Source organism: Mya arenaria, chromosome 14, assembly GCF_026914265.1.
Source record: "Mya arenaria isolate MELC-2E11 chromosome 14, ASM2691426v1".
Lineage (NCBI taxonomy): Eukaryota > Metazoa > Mollusca > Bivalvia > Myida > Myidae > Mya > Mya arenaria.
In genome coordinates, this window is record NC_069135.1 from 14,424,435 (window position 1) to 14,452,196 (window position 27,762).

At 38.8% G+C, this 27,762-nt stretch overlaps 1 protein-coding gene across 1 annotated transcript; it reads left to right on the forward strand.

The window, feature by feature from the left end:
* The first annotated feature begins 2,528 nt into the window (after positions 1 to 2,528).
* On the forward strand, positions 2,529 to 27,762 carry LOC128215779 (uncharacterized). The gene is made up of 15 exons (XM_052922348.1): positions 2,529 to 2,666; positions 6,415 to 6,549; positions 7,439 to 7,596; positions 15,514 to 15,741; positions 16,614 to 16,790; positions 17,889 to 18,012; positions 18,716 to 18,897; positions 19,883 to 20,045; positions 20,458 to 20,753; positions 22,084 to 22,337; positions 22,935 to 23,169; positions 24,010 to 24,141; positions 24,594 to 24,732; positions 25,321 to 25,580; positions 25,736 to 27,762. Exons 1-15 carry the CDS (start codon positions 2,621 to 2,623, stop codon positions 25,973 to 25,975), a joined length of 2,769 nt encoding a protein of 922 aa, XP_052778308.1. The 5' UTR covers positions 2,529 to 2,620; the 3' UTR covers positions 25,976 to 27,762.

The window sequence follows — 27,762 nt, forward strand, 5'->3', positions numbered from 1 at the left end:
TAGTATAGGAAATTGTAGTATTTTATCATGTATGTTGTACATCTAAATTTGAATTGATGGTTAATGAAGAGATAAATTGTATAAATAATAAAGATTCCCGGGAGGTAAGTCATTAAGGTAGCACACCCCTAATGAAAACCTCCACTTGAAACTCTTCAATTTTAATGTATGTAATGTATAGAGACCTATGTTTTTAAGCACAGGACTACATATCTTTTGAGGGTTTCAAGGTGATGGCTCGAATCCAGCCAGAAGCATATTTTTCTTCTTCTTTTTTCTTCTTTGTTTTAATTAGCTAATATTTTTTATAGAAGTTAATATTGTTTTTTTTATTAAAAGGTAATTAAATACCTTTCTACACATACATATTAGCTTCTTTGGAGATTTTATAACTTGCATGGCTGAAATGGGTGTTTGGGAATGACAAAACTCTTTTTTTTTTTATTTGAGACGGTAAAACATTTTTATTTTTTGGCATAATGTCCCCAAAAGATTAAAGATATTAATTATTAAGAACAGGTCATAAGTATTTCTAGAATTTGTTGATTTTGCGTTTTAACTTCGATGTTCCAATTTTACGCGGTCAAAACAGTATGTTAAAATTGAAATACCATATGGCTATTTCAGTACAGTATGGTTCTATTTGTTGGTGATGTGATCAATAATGTATAATTTCTGAAAGCAAATGTATTTCTTGTTACTCTGATACCAAATTATTAACAAAATGTTGAAATCTAAATGAAATAAAGGTTTTTTTTCTTGTCTCTCGGGTGATGTCGTTTTTATCGAAAATTCTGAAACGGTGGTAGGGTATTTCAAATTTAAATTAAATTGTTATTTGACGGTAAATCTCTTTTAAATTTTGATTTTGAATCCAGGAAATAATACACATTAAGAAATTATCTAGCTGATCATAGTTTGAAATGATGCCCATTAGGGGTGCTACCTTAAGTTTAACTACTTAATTGAAATTACTAAACTGTCTACTTGCAGCGTAGTTAAATGTAAAGATTTCTGACGTTGTAAACCGTTCATATACATCTGAGGTTGCTTTCGATGGAAAATTGGTTTCTGCAGCCAGTTGGTTAGAGTTAGCCAAGACATATATGTATTGGTCAATATTTGTCAAATTATTTTAATGAGCAATCTAACCTTAATATAACAAGTTGACAACTTTTCAAATAGTTATTTTTCGGCTGCTTTGCCATCATTTTTTCGAACAAAAAATGTTTTCATTTGTTGATGAGTGTGAAGCTAGACATACGACATTGGACATTTGACATTCAAAAATGATAGTCGTGCTAGCACGACATTAGACATTCAAAAATGATAGTCGTGCTGGCACGACATTGGACGGACATTGGACATTCAAAAATGAAAGTCGTGCTGGCACGACATTGGATGCATATTGGACATTCAAAAATGAAAGTCGTGCTGGCACGACATTGGATGCATATTGGACATTCAAAAATGAAAGTCGTGCTGGCACGACATTGGATGCATATTGGACATTCAAAAATGAAAGTCGTGCTGGCACGACAAAGAAGGGACATTGGACATTCAAAAATGCATGCCTTGCCAGCACGTCATTGGACATACATAAATGAATCTCTTGCCAGCACGTCATTGGACATACATAAATGAATGTCTTGCCAGCACGTCATTGGACATACATAAATGAATGTCTTGCCAGCACGTCATTGGACATACATAAATGAATGTCTTGCCAGCACGTCATTGGACATTGGACATACATAAATGAATGTCTTGCCAGCACGTCATTGGACATTGGACATACATAAATGAATGTCTTGCCAGCACGTCATTGGACATTGGACATACATAAATGAATCTCTTGCCAGCACGTCATTGGACATTGGACATACATAAATGAATCTCTTGCCAGCACGACGTAGAACATTGGGCACTCAAAAATGAAAGCCGTGCTGGCATGACATTGGACATTGGACATTGGACATTCAAAAATGAATGCCGTCCTGGTACACCATTCGACATTCAAAAATAAATGCCGTGCTTGCAAGACATTGGACATTGGATACTAAAAAATGAATATCGTGCTGGCACGACATTGGACATTGGATACTAAAAAATGGATGCCGTGCTGGCACGACATTGGACATTGGGCATTCAAAAATGAATATCGTGCCAGCACGAAATTTGACATTCAAATATGAATGTTGTGAGTTGAATATGGTCTATTTCGAAATCGAATTTTTAAATGTTTTCGTCGGAAAGGAATATTAAGTGTGCGTTTCTGGACGAATGTGGTTGCCTTCAAAGCCAGTGCCAGTCAATGTATACGGAGACAGAACGCATTGTAATTCAATCATCCTGTTCAAATATCCGATATAGCTACGAATATAATGTGTCACTTATTAAACATTTATGATTTAGCTTTCAACTTCAAATACGTAAATGAAATCGTCCCCTGATAGCAGACTTGAAATTAGATGCCGTGAATATTTAAACACCAAGTACACGAGTGTTATAGTAACTTGCACGGGTGGCTGCGCTCTACGTCACGTGCTTGGTGCCTTGATTTTTACCAGACAACAGTTGCGGCTTCAATCTTGGTGTAAACGTTCATAAATGTCAAGTGATGAAGTTCCATTGGGCGTTTTTCGTGTTCGCAGTGTCGTTGTCCGGTAGGATTTATCTCGTTTTATTTTCTTCTTTCCTATTTCTATTTGTGTATTATACAACAGAATATTTTTATCTTATTTTTTTTTAATTTACACGCAAACTGCACTTCATTTATTTCAGTTCGTTACTGTTAAAAATAATCGGTGTTGTCTTACTTTAGCAAGTCACAGATTTGACTTGATGTGTTCAAAAGTTTGAAGTTAATGACCTCTGCGTCATTTGGAATGTTGTCAGCATTTGAGTTGGTTAAAGGTGCAGTCCAAATCTTGACTTGAGATCAGAGGTGGGTCAGTCAGAGATATACTGTATGATAAAGTTTGACAATATTCTATCAAAAGTGTGTGATATACAGTTTAACCACTCGTTGGCTCCGTCACGCTTCATTGCTAGACATCATAAATTTCATGTCCGTATTTAAGGACGTCAAGAAAGAAAAATGCATGACCGAGAAAAATTCAATTATACATACAAAGGTGAAATATAGATAGAAAAGAAATATCTGTGTTTCAGTGGCTTGTTTTAGTTTATTGTATTGAACTTCATTTTATGTAGCCCATCGCAATTTAATGACTCATAAACGTTTTAAAACATTAAGTGTTGTCAATTTGACATATTCCAGAGTTAAAACCGTGTAATTTAGTGCACGACACCTTTTAAGCAGCCAAAAAATGTGGCAAATATGCGTCAAGTGGCGTGGCAAAAATGCGCCATTGCATAACATTTTTGCATTTTCATACCGTCATTTTTGCCCCGCCACATGGTGTATTTTCGACCCTCAACTTGGTGCCTGTCCGCCCTTTCACCCTGAAACGGCTTAAACACGAAATAGAATAAATCAGCTGCCAGAATAATTGCACGTTCATAAATTTGAAATCAATATGGAACAATGTGTCTTGTTTATTCAGATTCGATTGAAATATGAATGCTCTATTCAAAATCTTTTGTCAATATAACGATAGTATTATTGATATGAGGAAAATCATTGTGTTTCACTTGTTTTAACTTGGTTATAGTTAATTGGATTACAGAAGGGCTATCCACGGAACAGGCAACTAACAGCTTCAAGCAAAAACATTTAAAAACCAGCCCCATTTTAAAATTTCAATTCATATTGCTTAGTTTAGATGACCATTATCTGTCCCTGGGGGTTACAACCATTATCTGTCCCTGGGGGTTACAACCATTATTTGTCCCTGGGGGTTACAACCATTATTTGTCCCTGGGGGTTACAACCATTATCTGTCCCTGGGGGTTAAAACCATTATTTGTCCCTGGGGGTTACAACCATTATCTGTCCCTGGGGGTTAAAACCATTATTTGTCCCTGGGGGTTAAAGATTTCCCGTTGGTTGGAAATTTTACCCCTTTGGTATTTTTAGAAGCGTTTGATATGGCATATGCGATAAAATTAGAGCAGAAACTGTCTAATTTAAAAAAACAACACCGTAATGATACAACTGCCCTTACTACCATATATTAGTAATATAGATCTGTACAAATATGCTGCACTCCTTTATAGTTATATCATAATTAAAAGGTTTCGAGAAACTAGTAAAATGTTCGTGTATTCACTATTTGTATATAATATTAAAGAACTGTCAGATAACTTTAAAGCTTAAGTGTGGTAGTGTTTTATGTAGATCTAATTGCATGTTGAAAGTTAAGCATATTTGTTTTGTTTCCACTAGCCCGACCGACCCTTTTTCGTCCCGACCCTTACGGAAATAAGTTTTACTGTACATTATCCGAAACGAGGTGTGGGATACATCTTTTCACCAGTATAGCAGATGCCCTTTTCCTCCCACCCTTTTTCAAGGAAATCGAAATAACTTTGGTAGAATTCTTTAGGCACTTTTGCATCGGTATGCGTAAAAATATCGCGTAACTTTGGTTTTTCATCGATGTGCGTAAAAATAAACGTCTAACGGACGCAATCGAATGCCATGCTCAATCAAACAGGAGGAATTTAAGAATGTTACAATGAAATAATGATTGATAATAACTGAAATCATGTGGATCGATTAAATACATCCTTATAACCGATATATATATTTACATGAAGAAACATTTTAATGGTTAAGAATTGGCAAAGTGAGCGTAGCGAACGAGCCTATCTTAATCATTAAAATGTTACTTCAGGTCATTTTACTGTGTAAGAATACTACCTCATTGGTTGACACATTGTCAACGCAAAACCTGACACAGGGACCGTGTAAAGGATAAGTAGCAGTAGGTGGAAGTTTAAACACCCGCGAAAGATGAAATTCCTTAATGATTAAGCCTAGTACTAGAATGCCTTTCTGCAATTATATAGGTTGTATTCTAAAGACTGTGTTTTAATCATTCGTGGAAGAATAAAAGTATACACGTGTAGTTAAAATCCACAAAACACAGCTTTGCACTCAAATTACTCGTACTTGCATATGGGCTTACATCCATTTCATTAGTCGATAGTATAAAACTTGGATAAGTTGCCCAAAGGTTAAATTTTAGTTAGTTTTCACATTTGAATGATTTCATTGGTCAATATCATTTGCTGATAAATATTGACCAATCAATAAATAGTTTGCCAACGTTAATCAAACCAAAAACTTCACCAGTTTTATACAATTGGCTACCGAGTTCGAAATACAAATCAAGTATAGTTTCCGAATGTGTGACCAATATTAAAGCAATTCCGACGAAATACGCATTCATAAATTTTATTTCAACAATAAAATCATTAAGTTGAGCAACAGGGAATCATCTTAACAATTCAAAGAACACGGTATTATACGACACTGACAAACATACAAACTTTAAATGTATAAAAAGATACCATAAATCCTTTAAAAAAGCTGCACTCTCACAGATTGACCGTTTTTACAACTTTTTATTTTATTTTTTGTCTTGGAATGAGCTAATTATTGCGAAAATATCTGCAAACCAGTGATATAAGACTGCCGACAAAAGATCAGATCGCAGATATTCATATTTCCGTTCCAAAATTAATGTTTTAATTCTTTAAACATTTTTTTTAAATATAAAAATTTGCAATCTAGTGTTTTGTCAGCAGTCTTATATGACTGGTTTACATGCATTTTCGCATAAATTGGCTCGTTCCAAGACAAAAAATAAAAACAGTTTTCAAGAAGGTCAATCTGTGAGAGTGCAGCTTTAACAGCACATTTAATATTAGGACTGAGAACACGGTGATGCGAAGGGAATGAACTCCTGCAACTTCCTATAGTGTGATATGACCTTTTCAATTTATTGACATGTGACCTAAAAGTATGCATATTCTTTAGCTATGCAAAAGATGAGAGTTACTCTTAGCACCGAAAAGAAATTAAAACAAAATCGACTTAAGTCTAGCAATACAACAGTAAATGATAGTTTGGCTAAGATCGAAATGATGTATTTTTACATATATTTGGTAAATATTGTATCCATTTATAATGAAGCAGTTCCATTCTAAGAATAGATCAGGGAATTCCATTCAGGTTTTTTTTCTTCTCATTTTTCTCCAGTTTTATGCAATTTCCTTTCAACTTAAGCACCGATTATGGTATCAAATGCAAGGTATGAACATCTCTTATCTATGTTTTGAGTGGTCGAGCAATGTTTTATCTTTTTTTAAGATATTATTTATAAATTCTGAAATGAAGATATACAAAAGTGTCTATACACAATTCTAAGATAGTGTCAAAAACCTAATGACTCATATAAGTAAACTGTTTAAACATTGAAAGCCATGTCACGTGACTTGCAGTGTGTGACGTCTGGTGTCAGGCGCCCACAGAAACCACCCTGGACATCGATTGCGGTACCATCACGGACATATACATAGGTCAGGTCATACCGATCACCGTCTCCGCCAAGTTTGTGCCCGGCACAACCGTCAACGGTACGATTTTTGTTTTTATTTAAGAATGTTAATTAATGTCCGTAAAGTAGTTAAGCAGCCTGGCGCTAATTATACAAAGACAAATTCAATATATTTATTTAATAGCAATGTAACGTTATAAATCGTGACTGCATTATTCAACAGTGGCTTGATGACAAAGGCTCATTAAAGTCACAATAAATAATTTCAACTAGCTAAAATAATATTTTATTCATACTTGAACATGTATATCATCAATATAATACATTGCCATAAACATAAAATGAGATTTGAAAAAATTCAAAAATACCCTATGTTTCATATTACAGTATATCATGTTTTACGATGTCTCTCTCCTGTATCTCATGTTTTACGGCGTATCTTTCTTGTAGGGCATGGATATACTATTTTACGATGTATCTCGCCTGTACCTCAGGTTTTCGGGCGTATCTATCTTGTAGGGCATGGATATCATGTTTTACGATGTCTCTCTCCTGTATCTCATGTTTTACGGCGTATCTATCTTGTAGGGCATGGATATCATGTTTTACGATGTCTCTCCCCTGTATCTCATGTTTTACGGCGTATCTATCTTGTAGGGCATGGATATCATGTTTTACGATGTCTCTCTCCTGTATCTCATGTTTTACGGCGTATCTTTCTTGTAGGGCATGGATATCATGTTTTACGATGTCTCTCTCCTGTATCTCATGTTTTACGGCGTATCTATCTTGTAGGGCATGGATACCATGTTTTACGATGTCTTTCTCCTGTATCTCAGGTTTTACGGCGTATCTCTCTTGTAGGGAATAGATATCACGTTTTACGATGTCTCTCTCTCTCTCTCCCCCCCCCCCCCTCCCCTCTCTCTCTCTCTAATCTTAATTGATGATGATTCTCGACTTTTAAGACGTTTCTATCGAGCTGCTGCCATCGACGACGGAGCTGGTGATGGCCTTTGGCTCCTCACCAACCTCCAGCAAGAACCATGCCGAGCTGTCCATCACTGGCAACATTAGCGCCTTCGTCACGCACACATATGAAGACTCTACTACAGATCTTACCGCTGTAAGTAAAGAACATTACTGCACTCGAGTACAAATCTTGGTGTTGTAAGTAAATAACATTACTGCACTCGAGTACAAATATTGCTGTTGTAAGTAAAGAACATAATTGCACTCGAGTACAAATCTTGGTGTTGTAAGTAAAGAACATAACTGCACTCGAGTACAAATCTTGCTGTTGTAAGTAAAGAACATTGCTGCACTCGAGTACAAATCTTGCTGTTGTAAGTAAAGAACATTGGAGTACTATAGTACAACTCCTACTGCGATAAATGAAGACAATTCGAGGACTCGTGTTCAAATCCTACAGTTGTAAGTATAGAACATTCGAGGGCTATATATCTTGCTACTGTAAAGAAAGGAACATTCGAGCACTCAATTACAAATCTTACTGCTGTAAAAAAAATATCGAAGACTTGAGTACAAATCCTACTGCTGTAAATAAAGAACATTCGAGGACTAGAGTACAAATTTTACTGCTGTAAGTTAAGAACATTCGATGACTCGAGTATAAATTTTACAGCTGTAATTAAAAACATTCGAAGACTCCAATACACATCTTTCTGCTGTAATTAAGAACATTCGGGGACTCGAGTACCAATCCTACTGCTGTAAATAAAGAACATTCGATGACTCGAGTACCAATCCTACTGCCGTAAATAAAGAACATTCGGGGACTCGAGTACCAATCCTACTGCCGTAAATAAAGAACATTCGGGGACTCGAGTACCAATCCTACTGCTGTAAATAAAGAACTTTCGGGGACTCGAGTACCAATCCTACTGCTGTAAATAAAGAACATTCGGGGACTCGAGTACCAATCCTACTGCCGTAAGTAAAGAACATTCGATGACTCGAGTACTGCTGTAAATAAAGAACATTCGGGGACTCGAGTACCAATCCTACTGCTGTAAATAAAGAACATTCGGGGACTCGGGTACCAATCCTACTGCTGTAAATAAAGAACATTCGGGGACTCGAGTACCAATCCTACTGCTGTAAATAAAGAACATTCGGGGACTCGAGTACCAATCCTACTGCTGTAAATAAAGAACTTTCGGGGACTCGAGTACCAATCCTACTGCTGTAAATAAAGAACATTCGGGGACTCGAGTACCAATCCTACTGCTGTAAATAAAGAACATTCGATGACTCGAGTACCAATCCTACTGCTGTAAATAAAGAACATTCGGGGACTCGAGTACCAATCCTACTGCTGTAAATAAAGAACATTCGATGACTCGAGTACAAATCCTACTGCTGTAAATAAAGAACATTCGGGGACTCGAGTACCAATCCTACTGCTGTAAATAAAGAACATTCGGGGACTCGAGTACCAATCCTACTGCTGTAAATAAAGAACATTCGGGGACTCGGGTACCAATCCTACTGCCGTAAATAAAGAACATTCGGGGACTCGAGTACCAATCCTACTGCTGTAAATAAAGAACATTCGGGGACTCGAGTACCAATCCTACTGCTGTAAATAAAGAACATTCGGGGACTCGAGTACCAATCCTACTGCTGTAAATAAAGAACATTCGGGGACTCGAGTACAAATCCTACTGCTGTAAATAAAGAACTTTCGGGGACTCGAGTACAAATCCTACTGCTGTAAATATAGAACATTCGGGGACTCGAGTACCAATCCTACTGCTGTAAATAAAGAACATTCGGGGACTCGAGTACCAATCCTACTGCTGTAAATAAAGAACATTTGATGACTCGAGTACCAATCCTATTGCTGTAAATAAAGAACATTCGAGGACTCGGGTACCAATCCCACTGCTGTAAATAAAGAACATTCGATGACTCGGGTACCAATCCCACTGCTGTAAATAAAGAACATTCGGGGACTCGAGTACCAATCCTACTGCTGTAAATAAAGAACATTCGGGGACTCGAGTACCAATCCTACTGCTGTAAATAAAGAACATTCGGGGACTCGGGTACCAATCCTACTGCTGTAAATAAAGAACATTCGGGGACTCGAGTACCAATCCTACTGCTGTAAATAAAGAACATTCGGGGACTCGGGTACCAATCCTACTGCTGTAAATAAAGAACTTTCGGGGACTCGAGTACCAATCCTACTGCTGTAAATAAAGAACATTTGGGGACTCGAGTACCAATCCTACTGCTGTAAATAAAGAAAATTCGATGACTCGAGTACCAATCCTACTGCTGTAAATAAAGAATATTCGGGGACTCGAGTACCAATCCTACTGCTGTAAATAAAGAACATTCGATGACTCGGGTACAAATCCTACTGCTGTAAATAAAGAACATTCGGGGACTCGAGTACCAATCCTACTGCTGTAAATAAAGAACATTCGGGGACTCGAGTACCAATCCTACTGCTGTAAATAAAGAACATTCGGGGACTCGGGTACCAATCCTACTGCCGTAAATAAAGAACATTCGGGGACTCGAGTACCAATCCTACTGCTGTAAATAAAGAACATTCGGGGACTCGAGTACCAATCCTACTGCTGTAAATAAAGAACATTCGGGGACTCGAGTACAAATCCTACTGCTGTAAATAAAGAACATTCGGGGACTCGAGTACAAATCCTACTGCTGTAAATAAAGAACTTTCGGGGACTCGAGTACAAATCCTACTGCTGTAAATATAGAACATTCGGGGACTCGAGTACCAATCCTACTGCTGTAAATAAAGAACATTCGGGGACTCGAGTACCAATCCTACTGCTGTAAATAAAGAACATTTGATGACTCGAGTACCAATCCTATTGCTGTAAATAAAGAACATTCGAGGACTCGGGTACCAATCCCACTGCTGTAAATAAAGAACATTCGATGACTCGGGTACCAATCCTACTGCTGTAAATAAAGAACATTCGGGGACTCGAGTACCAATCCTACTGCTGTAAATAAAGAACATTCGGGGACTCGAGTACCAATCCTACTGCTGTAAATAAAGAACATTCGGGGACTCGGGTACCAATCCTACTGCTGTAAATAAAGAACATTCGGGGACTCGAGTACCAATCCTACTGCTGTAAATAAAGAACATTCGGGGACTCGGGTACCAATCCTACTGCTGTAAATAAAGAACATTCGGGGACTCGAGTACCAATCCTACTGCTGTAAATAAAGAACATTCGGGGACTCGAGTACCAATCCTACTGCTGTAAATAAAGAACATTCGATGACTCGAGTACCAATCCTACTGCTGTAAATAAAGAATATTCGGGGACTCGAGTACCAATCCTACTGCTGTAAATAAAGAACATTCGATGACTCGAGTACCAATCCTACTGCTGTAAATAAAGAACATTCGGGGACTCGAGTACCAATCCTACTGCTGTAAATAAAGAACATTCGGGGACTCGAGTACCAATCCTACTGCTGTAAATAAAGAACATTCGGGGACTCGGGTACCAATCCTACTGCCGTAAATAAAGAACATTCGGGGACTCGAGTACCAATCCTACTGCCGTAAATAAAGAACTTTCGGGGACTCGAGTACCAATCCTACTGCTGTAAATAAAGAACATTCGGGGACTCGAGTACCAATCCTACTGCTGTAAATAAAGAACATTCGGGGACTCGAGTACAAATCCTACTGCTGTAAATAAAGAACTTTCGGGGACTCGAGTACAAATCCTACTGCTGTAAATATAGAACATTCGGGGACTCGAGTACCAATCCTACTGCTGTAAATAAAGAACATTCGGGGACTCGAGTACCAATCCTACTGCTGTAAATAAAGAACATTTGATGACTCGAGTACCAATCCTACTGCTGTAAATAAAGAACATTCGGGGACTCGAGTACCAATCCTACTGCTGTAAATAAAGAACATTCGGGGACTCGAGTACAAATCCTACATCTGTAAGTAAAGAACATTCGGGGACTCGAGTACCAATCCTACTGCTGTAAATAAAGAACTTTCGGGGACTCGAGTACTAATCCTACTGCTGTAAATAAAGAACATTCCGGGACTCGAGTACAAATCCTACTGCCGTAAATAAAGAACATTCGGGGACTCGAGTACCAATCCTACTGCTGTAAATAAAGAACATTCGATGACTGGAGTACAAATCCTACTGCTGTAAATAAAGAACATTCGGGGACTCGAGTACCAATCCTACTGCTGTAAATAAAGAACATTCGGGGACTCGGGTACCAATCCTACTGCTGTAAATAAAGAACATTCGGGGACTCGAGTACCAATCCTACTGCCGTAAAATGAAGACAATTCGAGGACTCGTGTTCAAATCCTACAGTTGTAAGTATAGAACATTCGAGGGCTATATATCTTGCTACTGTAAATAAAGGAACATTCGAGCACTCAATTACAAATCTTACTGCTGTAAAAAAAATATCGAAGACTTGAGTACAAATCCTACTGCTGTAAATAAAGAACATTCGAGGACTAGAGTACAAATTTTACTGCTGTAAGTTAAGAACATTCGATGACTCGAGTATAAATTTTACAGCTGTAATTAAAAACATTCGAAGACTCCAATACACATCTTTCTGCTGTAATTAAGAACATTCGGGGACTCGAGTACAAATCTTACTTCTGTTAGATAAGAACATTCGGGGACTCGAGTACCAATCCTACTGCTGTAAATAAAGAGCATTCGGGGACTCGAGTACCAATCCTACTGCTGTAAATAAAGAACATTCGGGGACTCGAGTACCAATCCTACTGCTGTAAATAAAGAACATTCGGGGACTCGAGTACCAATCCTACTGCTGTAAATAAAGAACATTCGGGGACTAGAGTACAAATCCTACTGATGTAAATAAAGAACTTTCGGGGACTCGAGTACAAATCCTACTGCTGTAAATATAGAACATTCGGGGACTCGAGTACCAATCCTACTGCTGTAAATAAAGAACATTCGGGGACTCGAGTACCAATCCTACTGCTGTAAATAAAGAACATTCGATGACTCGAGTACCAATCCTACTGCTGTAAATAAAGAACATTCGAGGACTCGGGTACCAATCCCACTGCTGTAAATAAAGAACATTCGATGACTCGGGTACCAATCCCACTGCTGTAAATAAAGAACATTCGGGGACTCGAGTACCAATCCTACTGCTGTAAATAAAGAACATTCGGGGACTCGAGTACCAATCCTACTGCTGTAAATAAAGAACATTCGGGGACTCGAGTACAAATCCTACTGCTGTAAATAAAGAACATTCGATGACTCGAGTACCAATCCTACTGCTGTAAATAAAGAACTTTCGGGGACTCGAGTACCAATCCTACTGCTGTAAATAAAGAACATTCGGGGACTCGAGTACAAATCCTACATCTGTAAGTAAAGAACATTCGGGGACTCGAGTACCAATCCTACTGCTGTAAATAAAGAACATTCGGGGACTCGAGTACCAATCCTACTGCTGTAAATAAAGAACTTTCGGGGACTCGAGTACAAATCTTACATCTGTAAGTAAAGAACATTCGGGGACTCGAGTACAAATCCTACTGCTGTAAATAAAGAACATTCGGGGACTCGAGTACAAATCCTACTGCTGTAAATAAAGAACATTCCGGGACTCGAGTACAAATCCTACATCTGTAAGTAAAGAACATTCGGGGACTCGAGTACCAATCCTACTGCTGTAAATAAAGAACTTTCGGGGACTCGAGTACTAATCCTACTGCTGTAAATAAAGAACATTCGGGGACTCGAGTACCAATCCTACTGCCGTAAATAAAGAACATTCGGGGACTCGAGTACCAATCCTACTGCCGTAAATAAAGAACATTCGATGACTCGGGTACCAATCCTACTGCTGTAAATAAAGAACATTCGGGGACTCGGGTACCAATCCTACTGCTGTAAATAAAGAACATTCGGGGACTCGGGTACCAATCCTACTGCTGTAAATAAAGAACATTCGATGACTCGAGTACCAATCCTACTGCTGTAAATAAAGAACATTCGATGACTCGAGTACCAATCCTACTGCCGTAAATAAAGAACATTCGGGGACTCGAGTACCAATCCTACTGCCGTAAATAAAGAACATTCGGGGACTCGAGTACCAATCCTACTGCTGTAAATAAAGAACTTTCGGGGACTCGAGTACTAATCCTACTGCTGTAAATAAAGAACATTCGGGGACTCGAGTACCAATCCTACTGCTGTAAATAAAGAACATTCGGGGACTCGAGTACCAATCCTACTGCTGTAAATAAAGAACATTCGGGGACTCGAGTACCAATCCTACTGCTGTAAATAAAGAACATTCAGGGCTCGAGTACCAATCCTACTGCTGTAAATAAAGAACATTCGGGGACTCGAGTACCAATCCTACTGCCGTAAATAAAGAACATTCGGGGACTCGAGTACCAATCCTACTGCTGTAAATAAAGAACTTTCGGGGACTCGAGTACCAATCCTACTGCTGTAAATAAAGAACATTCGGGGACTCGAGTACCAATCCTACTGCTGTAAATAAAGAACATTCGATGACTCGAGTACCAATCCTACTGCTGTAAATAAAGAACATTCGGGGACTCGAGTACCAATCCTACTGCTGTAAATAAAGAACATTCGGGGACTCGAGTACCAATCCTACTGCTGTAAATAAAGAACATTCGGGGACTCGAGTACCAATCCTACTGCTGTAAATAAAGAACATTCTGGGACTCGAGTACCAATCCTACTGCTGTAAATAAAGAACATTCAAGGACTCGAGTACCAATCCTACTGCCGTAAATAAAGAACATTCAAGGACTCGAGTACCAATCCTACTGCTGTAAATAAAGAACTTTCGGGGACTCGAGTACCAATCCTACTGCTGTAAATAAAGAACTTTCGGGGACTCGAGTACCAATCCTACTGCTGTAAATAAAGAACATTCGGGGACTCGAGTACCAATCCTACTGCTGTTAAAATAAAGAACATTCGGGGACTCGAGTACCAATCCTACTGCTGTAAATAAAGAACATTCGGGGACTCGAGTACCAATCCTACTGCTGTAAATAAAGAACATTCGGGGACTCGAGTACCAATCCTACTGCTGTAAATAAAGAACATTCGGGGACTCGAGTACCAATCCTACTGCTGTAAATAAAGAACTTTCGATGACTCGAGTACCAATCCTACTGCTGTAAATAAAGAACATTCGGGGACTCGAGTACCAATCCTACTGCTGTAAATAAAGAACATTCGGGGACTCGAGTACCAATCCTACTGCCGTAAATAAAGAACATTCGATGACTCGAGTACCAATCCTACTGCCGTAAATAAAGAACATTCGGGGACTCGAGTACCAATCCTACTGCCGTAAATAAAGAACATTCGGGGACTCGAGTACCAATCCTACTGCTGTAAATAAAGAACATTCGAGGACTTGAGTAACACATCTTACTGCTGTAAATAAAGAACTTTCGGGGACTCGAGTACAAATCCTACTGCTGTAAATAAAGAACATTCGGGGACTCGGGTACAAATCCTACTGCTGTAAGTAAAGAACATTCGAGGAGACGAGTACAAATCTTACATTTGTAAGTAAAGAACATTCGGGGACTCGAGTACATATCTTACTTTTTTATTTTATTTATTCGCTATTCATTCATTCATTTGTTCGTTCGAACGTTCGTTTGTTCAATCATTCGGTCATTCTTTAATTCGGTCATTCATTCATTCGTTCGTTCGTTCGTTCGTTCGTTCGTTCGTTCGTTCGTTCATTCATTTATTCATTTAATTATTTATTTAGTACTATTAACCATACTATTTTCCCGAGATTGTGACGAGTATTACAAGTTTTACAGCATTTGAAGTAAAGCACGTATACGAATGAAATAAACTCCATCACTGTAAACATACTTGAGAGCAAATATGGGTTTATTATCATACATGTTGACATGATGAGAACCTGTAGACCTATATTATAACCCTTGTTTCACCTGTGCCCAACACAGGACATCGTGCAATACGACACACGGGTGGTGTTGGAGCTGGGGGATGTATCGGCCACCTCGAATGGATACGAGCTGACTGTGACGTACGAGGTGGTGTTCGTTTCGCTGGGTTCCATGACGGACGGTGCCACCTACTGGCTTAGCGCCGGAGAAGCGTATACCGAGGGCGGCAACGATTACATCTGGATCTCGCAATGCGACGTCATCGTGCATGACGTTAATTCCGCGGTACGTGTTCGGCGAGGTCGCATGTGTTTCGGTCATGTCGTATTGGAAAAACACTTTTTAGCATCGTTGTTTTTAGTTTGAGGGTATTACATTTTAAGATTTGAAAATCCTGTGCAAGCGCCCATTTACTCTATTTTATACCCGTTAACCTTCTGTGATAATTGTGTCATGATTTCATTATACAATATGGCTACCGGAAGTACACACTTTTCTGATTCCAAACAGTGGCCACGTGTGCTAAATTTATTTCCGCAATAATACACGGAAAGAAACGGGCGTTTGCTGTCTGATTCAAATGTTTTTGTTAAGTTAACTATTGTTATTTTCATATTAAAAGATACCTCTTTCAATGGTATGAAATCAAAGAAAAAATACTTAAGTCGGAATTAGAATTGTATCATTTCTCGCTGCTTGCGTAAAGATACATCGAACTCGACTGTTTGTCCTGTGCGATATGGCTCTGACGGATGCAATTAGAGGTGATACAACCCCATAGATCCACCAACTAATATACTCTTCCTTCCTTTTAAATAATTTCGCCCTCATGATATCATGTCATTATGAATTAAATGTTTCATATAGAGCTAGTATGATAACTTTTGACGTGACGTCATAAATGCATAGCGTTGAACATTTGCACGCTATGTAACGGCTTATTATGTATTTAGCGTCGTAGGTTATCCAATTAGTAATGGTAAAATACCACATTCATAGTCATTCGATACAAAGTATTAAACTCGTTAACGAACATTGATAAAAACTCGCCAAAGATTGTTATAAACAATTGTGAAAACTATATTTTTATTATAAATCATGGGATCCGTTTTATTAAAGTACGTGTTATCATGAATGTTCTATGTTACAAATTCCAGCACGCATCAGCGACGGCGGATCCAACATTTACGTTCGATCCCAACAGCACAATTGTGAACGGCGTGGGTCACGTGACGTCACTCACCATGGAAATCCCGCGGCCCCGTACCGCCGTCACCGTGGAGGTGGCCGTTCTCAACACCACCAGGAAGGATATCTTCGTACAAGAACTCAAGGTCAGATCATTGACCAGGACAAGTGTTCGTTACACAAGTGGTTTTTTAAGTCGTAAACTATAAAAAATGTTCACTATATGAGAATCAGTGATGAGAACCGAACAAGGCGTTGCAAACTGTTTTACACCGAATAGGTTTATATTTTTAGAGGTTCCTTCAGACTGTTGCCTGATGTTCATTAGCGAGATCGAGAAACACGCGTATGAGTCCCAGCTGCAATCGCACTGATTCAAAACTTAGGGTCTGTGCAAAGTTAACATTGAGGCTGCGCATATAATGCGTCAACACGCACATTTTAAAAAAGAGGATGAAAGACTTCCACGCATTCAAACGTTCATGTACAAGTAACGCATATAAACGTCCACACATGCATGTACAAGAAACGCACAAAAGACGTCCATACGAACGTGTACAAGTAATGCATTAAAGACGTTCACATGCACATGAACTAGTAATGCATAAAGGACGTCCACGTACAAGTTCAGTATAAAATACTTTCACACGTACGTGTCGAAGTAACGCATGGAAGACATGTACACGTACATGTACGAATAGTTTTCACAATTTGCTATAGTTTGTACAATGCACCGAATGTAGACAGATTAAAGTACTGACGATGTGTAAGACTGTCGAAGTAATGCATTATTAGAGGAAGTATTTTCATTGCACCCACCACTGGCACCGGATTTTCAAGCTCAAACATTTTTTTTTTTTAAATAAAAAAAAAATCTTATAATTCTTCTCTAAAAATTATAATACCGAATATGTGAAAAAATAATGAAAAATATTATTTTTTTAAATATGCACTTTGTACTGTATATTATACAGTACAAAGTGCATATTTGAAAAAAAAAAATCAATATCTTTTTTACATATTCGGTATTATAATCTTTAGTAAGGAATTATAAGATCTTTTTTTGATTTTTTTAAAAAAATGATTGAGTTTGAAAATCCGGTGCCAGTGGCACCCACTGCAAATTCGTACATGCTCTGTGTCGCGGATGTGGCGGCGGGAGACTAAGGTGATGTCTACAATGTAACCGGACCACTTAATGGGTCCGTCTACAAGTCGATAAATCCAGTTGTCCTTTCCTACAGGTGACGAGTGTTGGGTCGGCGTACAGTTACATGTTCCAAGTGCCCAACGCTGTGGTGAAGGCTTGGGATAAGTGCCCCCTGGTCAGCCACCTCGTCCTCGACCTCGGAACACTCATAAACAAAGGTAAGCAACTCCAGTTGGTAGTCTAGATTTGTACGAAATATTTTCATATAGATTTTCAGAAGTTTCCAAGGAAGTAACCAAGGCCGGTGCCAGTAAAACTGAAGCCAGTACCGATGCCAGTAAAACTGAAGCCAGTACCGGTGCCAGTAAAACTAAAGCCAGTACCGGTGCCAGTAAAACTGAAGCCAATACCGGTGCCAGTAAAACTAAAGCTTATTCCGTAGCCAGTAAAACTGAAGCCAATGCCGGTGCCAGTGACTCTAAAACCAGCCAATACCAGTGGCAGTTAAACTAAAGCCAATACCGGTACCAGTAAAACTGAAGCCAATATCGGTGCCAGTGAAACTGAAACCAATGCCGGTGCCAGTAAAACTGAAGCCAATACCGGTACCAGTGAAACTGAAACCAATGCCGGTGCCAGTAAAACTGAAGCCAATACCGGTGCCAGTAAAACTGAAAGTTGAAAGGTTGGAAAGAAACAACCAGAAACGACGACGTCTGATAACTCTGTAAAAGAATGTGTCAATGCTCTGCTGGATTGTAAGTTTCGGACGGTAATTAATTAGTTACAGAATAAAGATTTATTTTACCTTAGCTGGGAATTCAATTGTGGGGTTTCATCTGACTTCATTTTCTGACATCAGTCTTAATTTGTGTAAAGAAGTTGAAATTACAGAGAACATTATGAAATATATTCTTGCAGAATCCCAGACGGCGTCCCCAAATACGGCAGACTTCCAGATTGTGGTGGAAGTGGTACTGCACGCGGCAAGCGCACCCTTTGATGACGTCATTGACCTGAGTATCGGTGTGGACTTTGACGGTACGGAGATCTACTTGGCGCCGTTCAGTGTCACCGTCTCTGGCGGCACTCCAGCCTCAATCGTTCGTACATTTTACGTTCTGATTATATATATTGATTAAATTACCAGTAGTTCAGTTTTAGTTTTTCAGAAAAGAAATCTCAACAACTAGGTTCTAAATCTATAACTGTTTGCACAATAGAAATAAAAATATTCATGGAATGAAGACTTCTACTATGGCATTTCAACAAGTAATGACATTCATAATTCATTCGATGGTTTCTTATTGTATTCAGCTTTATTTTTTTTTATATTGGTTAATTGTGGAAAACATAAGCCCATGAGTACAGTATACAAAATACAATGGTTAATACATGCATATGGTTGGCGATGAGTATTATGTACATGTAGTAAGATACAGCGAAAGGAGAGTAACTTGCACTCATTAAATAATGAATTCAGGTAAAACTGAATGTTTTAGTTATATATATGCTCGTATATTACTAATTGTAAAACAGTAAATTTCTTGCAGCAAATGCTTTATAACAAAATGTTGCTATTTTTATCAAATCACTGTCAACTTACTGGTTGCAATGAATCTTTGAATTTTATAACATTAACGTTGGTACGGTAATATCTGTTTATGAGTGTTTGTCTTAGTTATATGAAACATTCACATTCAAAATTAAGTGAAATTCATCTTCTAAAGAGTTACAAAATAAACAGAGTCTTTCATTAACTGGAATAAGTGTATGGTTTTTCCATCGACCTCTTTCTATACAAAGTCTATGTGACGAAACTCGTAATTTAGTTGATGAGATTCTATACTCTTCAATGTTAACAATATTTAAATATGGTTGAAATTTAAATTCAGCATACAATCGATAGGTTAATGCTCTACTTGAACTTTGTATATCTGAATTCCATTCCATTCTTGCTTATATTGGTCACTTTTTTAGCATTATATATGAAACCAAAGAATAACATTTCCTACGGTCTGGAATAAACTTATAAACTGTGGCGGAGGGTGTAAACATAAATACCATTTATATTTGTTTTTCCGGCAGGACTCATTCACGGTATCCCCTACGACGGAAAACATCGAGGTGGGTGGCGCGGCTACAGCGAGCATCGACCTGACCATCCCTGCCAACACCATGCAGGAATTATCCATTACCATCTCAAGCGCTCCCCAGGGCGTATTCAACTCCGCCCTCAGCATCCTGTCAGGTAGGGTAGCTCATATATGTGAAATATATTTCATGTAAACATCCAATGTACTTGATTGAGATAGTACGTTGATGAGTTAACTCGTACGTTACTTAAGATAGTACGTTGACGAGTTAACTCGTACGTTACTTAAGATAGTACGTTGACGAGTTAACTCGAACGTTACTTAAGATAGTACGTTGACGAGTTAACTAATACGTTACTTAAGATAATACGTTGACGAGTTAACTCATACGTTACTTAAGATAGTACGTTGAAGAGTGTACGAACATATCAGTGTTAAATTTCAGAATAAGAATGGAAAGCACGTGCTTAATTTAGCTATCCATATTTCCCGGTTGATCCAAAACAATTCTATGTGTGTATCCAAATCACAATTGCGTTTTTTGGATGTAATTGTGTTGTGTTTCAGTGTCCCCCACGGAACAAGGGACGGGGGTGCTTTGTGGTGTGAACCCACAGGACACGTCCATCCAGCTTCATGCTTCCGGCGTTTCGCACGTGTTTGACTCAGCCGTGTACACAGCCAAGGTGACCAACTTCAACTGGCCAGCCGGCTCCTCCGCTAATATCAAGTTGACGGTGGCCGTGATGGTAGTAGACAATCAGGGGGCCGTGGACGGCAACCAGCACGTCCTCGACGTCTCTGTGAACGGCATGCCCGATCAGACTGTCATATTCACCGTAAACGGTACAGCGTCATATCCGGTATGTTTAGATAAATACCGTGTATAAATGTAACCGGGGGTATAATATAACGCCTTTGTAGGTCTTGAATATATATTTATTGTAGATGTTGAGGATGAAGCCTGCAATATAAAAGATGATTCATCACCTTTTTGCAGTAGTATTTAATAATAACACAATAATTAATGATAATTACACAATATATACATGTATATATATATAATGAATAAAAGTAAAACAATACACTCGATCTAATATGAAATAACAATCTAACCTACCGGCAGCAAAATACTCTTTTGCAAGAATATTAAACACTTTACGTAAACAATGAATAGTGGTCCGTTGGTTGCGGTGTTCAGTACAGGAATGAGTGACCGGGAAAGTTAGCACGGGTAAATTGATTAGTAAGAGCGCCCTCTATAAATCTATAAATAGGTAAATCACTCATACTGAACCAACTACTTTCATACGTCACAAACTTAAACATTTACATACATGTAACATACATAACAAGACACTGACAGAACATTAACTACGGGCAGAACATGATCGCGCTTAATTAATTAATATAATGAATTTATGAAATGATCAGGTTGTTACATAAATGCCGGTTGTATTCTAATTAACACAAAATTGAAACGCTAATGACAGCAATACATCCTTTCAGCCACCATTTTGACTAAAAATTATTTCGGAAGAGGAGGCGCATGTCAAAAGGTAACGACCCTAAGTAACCGCCCCTTCTAACAACACATCCTGGATCAGCCCCTTATTACCATTTATACTCGCGATCCGATCACATCCGGAGATGTTGTGTTCATCGGGAAATATTCACATTTGCAGAAAGGGCGTTCATTTAGGGAATGTAATTTGAAGTGTAAATATCCGTATAACCGAAATTTACACGTTTGGGCGTGCGCTCTGTTTATCCTTAAATTTAAAATATATGCTCCCTTATTGTACTTGCTTTTTTATTTTAAAATGACGCATGCTTGTATTTTATTAAAGTTTGCCTATTTTTCCTATTCTAAGTACACTCTGATAAATCACAGGGTTGGTGGAAGTGGTGGGGTGTGTGTGTGTGTGGAAGGGGGGTGGGGGGGCGGATGCACCATTTCCTCAACCCACTATTCTGGCTTTCGACTAAAAATCACCGGCAGCACAAGAAATTAAAAAAGTGGATGGGAAAGTTGATATCAAATTTGTGGGAAGTGTGCTCATTGACAAAACAAAAAATCATAATTGTGAACTATATGCTTATGACAAACAAAGCAATACACATGAGGCAAGGTGTCCCTGAATTGCATCCAAATACCAGCAGCGATAGCTTAAATGAAGTTTATATCTTCAGTCGAACCTGAACTTCGACTTCAACATATCGCATAGCTGTTCATCCGACACGTTCCTTTCCGGCTCCATTCTCCACTTCCTGCTCGACGTGACCACGCAGCGTAACGTGGTGGCCGGCCCTTTCACCCTGGAGGCGCCCATCCCCACCGACATCGCCAACGCTCGTCTCGCCATCGTCGGCTCATCAGTCATCAACAAGGGCCCCAACGTCGCGTGCGCACCCATCGCTGATCTCAGCCTTGAAACATCCGACTGGTAAGTTTGAGGTGTTCCTCGCTTGTTTAATATTGGCTGAGCTGTCGATCATTCAACTTACCTTTGGATAAGGTCCGAGTTTTATTCGATACCTGTATAATTTAAATGTTATATTCTACTCAAATTTTGCTAACTAAGGAGCATTATTCATTTTGTTTTTAATATATAATCTGTTGGCAGCTTGCTGCTATGCTGCTAACTTAACTTACATTGGTATAAGACATACAAACAGCTCAGCTATACGTTACCAAGTTTTAGAAAGACGAAATGATCATACGTCAAGATAAATATACAATGCAGTAAGAAGAAACAAAGCATTGTGTATACGTAAGTGAACTATAAACTTGACTAAAAAAGTGAACCACAAACAGTTCATACTTCTTACGTCCTCTACTTTAATTATGACCCTTTGTATACCCAAGCGGTTACTGACAGGTACCTATCAAATACACAAGTAACGTGTTAAAGTGGTACAGGCGATATTTAAAAAGAAAGTTTGTTTTGAAACTATCTCTAAAAAAATAATGGATATAATTATGTCGTTACAGTAACGTTTAAAAACGCCCTCTTGTCAATACCCATATTATGTCACACCAGGAAGAACGGGTCGGGCGATAACGACCGCGGGGTGATGCGACTCCCGCTCATGTGTAACATTCAAGCGGTGGACGACGTGTCGGGGGATCTGATGCAGCTTCGCGTCGCCGTGCGCCTAAAGGACGTTCCGGACTTGGTCACCAGCGACACATCGGACACGTCCGTCGGCATGGGCATCATGTTCTCCGAAAATAACATATGGACGGGCAGTTACACGGTCTCCACAGTGATGCCGGTACGTATACAAACATACATGGACATATTAATAATAATAATAAGATAATGCTAAAGATGAAAATGCTAGTATGTATCAAATTAGTTGCATGTGGTACGGATTTAAACGATTTCCGGTATTCCATTAGCATTCCATAATACAATTAAGACTTCAGGGGAAAGCTTATAAGTCGAAAATACAAAAGTAATCCCCATTTAGAGGATGAAGCTAGGCAAGGGTTCAAACGACAATGAGCCGTTCTTGCTGACGTCTCGCAATATAACTCTTCACTAGAACTCGTATACTCGTTCTGGCTGAAGTCTCGCAATATAACTCCTCACCAGAACTCGTATACGAGTTCTGACGTGAAACAATGTTGTGCTCCTGAAGTCTCGCAATATAACTCCTCACCAGAACTCGTATACTCGTTCTGGCTGAAGTCTCGCGATATCACTCCGCACCAGAACTCGTATACTCGTTCTGGCGTGTAACAATGTTGTACTCCTGACGTCTCGCAATATTACTCCTCACCAGAACTCGTATACTCGTTCTGGCTGAAGTCTCGCGATATCACTCCGCACCAGAACTCGTATACTCGTTCTGGCGTGTAACAATGTTGTACTCCTGACGTCTCGCAATATAACTCCTCACCAGAACTCGTATACTCGTTCTTGCTGACGTCTCGCAATATTACTCCTCACCAGAACTCGTATACTCGTTCTGGCGTGTAACAATGTTGTACTCCTGACGTTGCAATATTACTCCTCACCAGAACTCGTATACTCGTTCTTGCTGACGTCTAGCAATATTACTCCGCGCCAGAACCCGTGCATATATCATCACCTATACATATTCCATCAGAAATCCACGGCGACGCCGGTTGTGTTGACCGGTATCTCTGTCCCAGACGCAGACGTGCCGACGGAGTTTCCGGGAGACTGGGTGGTGGAGTGGAGCCCTGATAACGTAAAATACTATCCGAGCTACGTGAACGTAAGCATTCAGTAGAGTTGCCATTAATAACAAAGTTAGATTTGTTGTTTTGAAAAGAACAAGTCACCATTATTCGTTAAATTTCGTGTTATATGTATATTTAAATAATTCTTTTGCCTATGAGCCTTCAAGTGTAGTGTTTTGTTATATGGTGTGTCACAGCAAGCTTTATAAAAACAGTAGTCTCCTGTTTTGTTTCTGTAATTTATTTTAGGAAAGTTTAATACATACTTGTAGGCTAAGCTACTGGAATATGAAAATTCAAACACACATTTGTTTGAAATATCGAACTGCTTCGACACTCAAGTTTTGTTTGGTTTGAAATTAAGTTAAATTCGATTTCCGAAATAATGTCACTAGCGTTGATGACACACCCGTTCTATGTCACTAGCGTTGATGACACACCCGTTCTATGTCACTAGCGTTGATGACACACCCGTTCTATTTACCAGTTCAACACATCCTTGACAGCGTCCTCGGCCGGTGATACGACGTTCAGCCTTGAGCGGCCGTTGCTTGGCCGGTACTTCCGGTTGGTGAACAGTGCCGGGAGTTGCCCGCCATCAGACTACTCCATCGTGACGAAATCAAGTAGGCACTAGGACCACATCTTGTTCGTAGAAAATTGTGGCATTCCCAAACAAGTTAGGGTTTATAGATCTATATGTATACAATGTTGAGGATATATACCCGTCCGTATTACTATTGGTAGGATTGTAACTCAGTTTAAACGTTTAAAGCTGCACTCTTACAGATATACCATTTTTACAACTTTTTTTTATTTTTTGTCTTGGAAAGAGCAAAGTTTTGCGTAAATATCTGCAAAACATTGATATAAGATCGCTGACAAAAAATCAGATCGTAGATTTTTATATTTCCGTTCGAAAATTAATGTTTTATGACTTAAACCGTTACTAACGGATTAAGAAAAATGCATAAAACATCAATTTTTGAACTTAAATATAAAAATCTGCGATCTAATTTTTTGTCAGCAGTCTTATAGAACTGGTTTCCATGGATTTGCGCAAATTTGGCTCGTTCCAAGACAAAAAATAAAAAGTTGTCAAAACGTTCAATCTATGAGAGTGCAGCTTTAACATTTCAATATACAGAAGTAACAACATGAACATTTACTATTAAGTGAACTGCCCATGTCCTATTCACTTCTCTCTCACACAGCGTGGGATGCAGGGATCTTCTCTTACGGACCCAAAGCGAAGCTGGACGCCTTCTTCCAACCGTTCGGCCTCGTCCTTGACGGGGACGTGGAAACGTGCGTGCCGCTACCATCGCGAAACTCCACGGACACACCTCAGCGCCTCTGGGTCACCATGACGACGGAGTACCTCGGTCACGTGAACCAATCGATGCCCTTCAACGTGACGCTGGTCGGTCACGGCATCACGTGTGAGAACAGGACAGCGGACCAAGTCACGGTGGTACGACCATGTTTTGTTTAATGGTACTTACATGCAGTTGATAAATATCATCTTCCGGGTCTTTAAGTATCATCTTTTATTTAATGCATTTTGCCACTTGCCTTGATGTACTGTTTACGTGACGAACATTTCTATGCACGGATATCTTCCTCCAGGTGTCACATCCCAAGTCTGGGAACGCAGACGTGTTCCAAGGACGACGCCCGAAGTGCAGGCTTGTCGCCGGCGGGGACGTCACTGATCCCGTGGTCACCACACGCCGCTCGTGCACCTACATGTGTGCGTGCTCGGACGTGTCCTCTTGCTCGGAGTTCAATGTGATGATGCACCACAAAGCGACCACGGTTCCCTCCGCAGAAGATTATAAGCTTTGCAGTATCGACGTGTCTGTGTGAAGAACATTTTTGTTTGCTAAATTATGATTTTTTGCGGGTTGCTTCGTAGAAGTTAAAAAATCACCATGTCTATTTCTCTTGAGTTTTTATTGTGTATTTCCTTTTTGCACGGATAAACCTTTAAACCTTTTTCGTCATAAGACATGTTAGAAAACGTGTCCAAATAAACAATTCTGATATAATTTAGAAAAGACAAAGGAGTTTTCAAATGCAAATTGACTTAATGACAAAAGGTAATGCAGTTTGTACGAACTATTAATAGGAAAATTGACTATAAATAAAGAAAATAATGCAATACAATATATGAACGACAAAATAACCAATATACACCACGAACAAGTAATGTATACACCATAAAAATACTATACGTATAATAAAAAAGTATATGCAAAATATGATAAAAACCTTAATAAATGTGAATGCAACTGTCAATATTAGACACTTGACTACGGTCAACATAAGATATCTGGGTCAACGTTCAACATAATATATCTGGGTCAACGTTCAGCATAAGACAACTAGGTCAACGTTCAATATAAGACAACTGGGTCAACGTTCAATATAAGACATCTGGGTCAACGGTCAATATAAAACAACTGGGTCAACGGTCAATTTAAGACATATGGGTCAACGTTTAATATAAGACAACTGTGTCAACGTTCAATATTAACCAATTGGGCCAACGTTCAATATAAGACAACTGGGTCAACGTTCAATATTTATTTATGAGACAACTAGGTCAACGTTTAATATAAGACAACTGGGTCAACGGTCAATATAAGACAACTGGGTCAACCGTCAATATAAGACAACTGGGTCAACGGTCAATATAAGACAACTGGGTCAACGGTCAATATAAGACAACTGGGTCAACGGTCAATATAAGACAACTGGGTCAACGGTCAATATAAGACAACTGGGTCAACCGTCAATATAAGACAACTGGGTCAACCGTCAATATTATACACCTGGGTCAGTGGTCACTATAAGACACCCGGGTCATCGGTCAATGAAATACACAAGATTCAGTGTTTTATAAGAGACACAAGGGTCGTTCTGTTCCCTATGGCATACTTCGTAGTTAGTCCTCTGCCTTTAAAACCATTCAAAATCAGAGTCGGTCATGACCTCTGGGCACCATTTATATACACATTTATTATACTGTAAACTTTGAATTATAATGTAGAATCTCGTCCATACTGCGCTTTAATCAATAATTTGACAAAACTCATTTTATTTTGTATTTTTATCCAACATGGGCTAGTTTGCACTTGTGATCAACCCTGACACACACGGTCACCTATCAAACATGACGTCAGAGCTATGACGTCATAGCTCAAACACAGGTTATACGAATATATGACCTTAAAGATAGGATGGGTTTAAAAATTAAAAAAATAGCCATCAGTGTTTGTTACTGTGTACAACAAACATGGTGACATACATGCCATTGTCTTCACTGTGTATTTCTTGTAATTAGAATGTACATGTATGTCTGCAAAGCGGAACAAATGCTTTAAAATGCTTTATTTTAGATGTGTATAATAAAATATTTTTTCAGGAAAGTAAATCTAATAAACTTCATTGAACACGAACTTACAAACAGTTTAGAACAGTTGAGAAGTTCATGAACATCTGCTGATTATTATTTTGAGTACAAAAGTGATTGTATAAGAGCTGTAAGATCCATGCACAATTTAAAGATATGTGTTAAATGAGTTGCTTAATTAATATCAATAAATCGTTAATATTGGTTGTTTAAATTCAAATAAATCAGTTTCACCTGA

Coding starts and splice junctions, on each gene's coding strand:
- LOC128215779 (XM_052922348.1), top strand. CDS start 2,621: ATGAAGTTCCATTGGGCGTTTTTCGTGTTCGCAGTGTCGTTGTCCG. Junction 6,550..7,438: donor GCCCGGCACAACCGTCAACG/GTACGATTTTTG, acceptor TCGACTTTTAAG/ACGTTTCTATCGAGCTGCTG. Junction 18,898..19,882: donor GCGGCACTCCAGCCTCAATC/GTTCGTACATTT, acceptor TTTTTCCGGCAG/GACTCATTCACGGTATCCCC.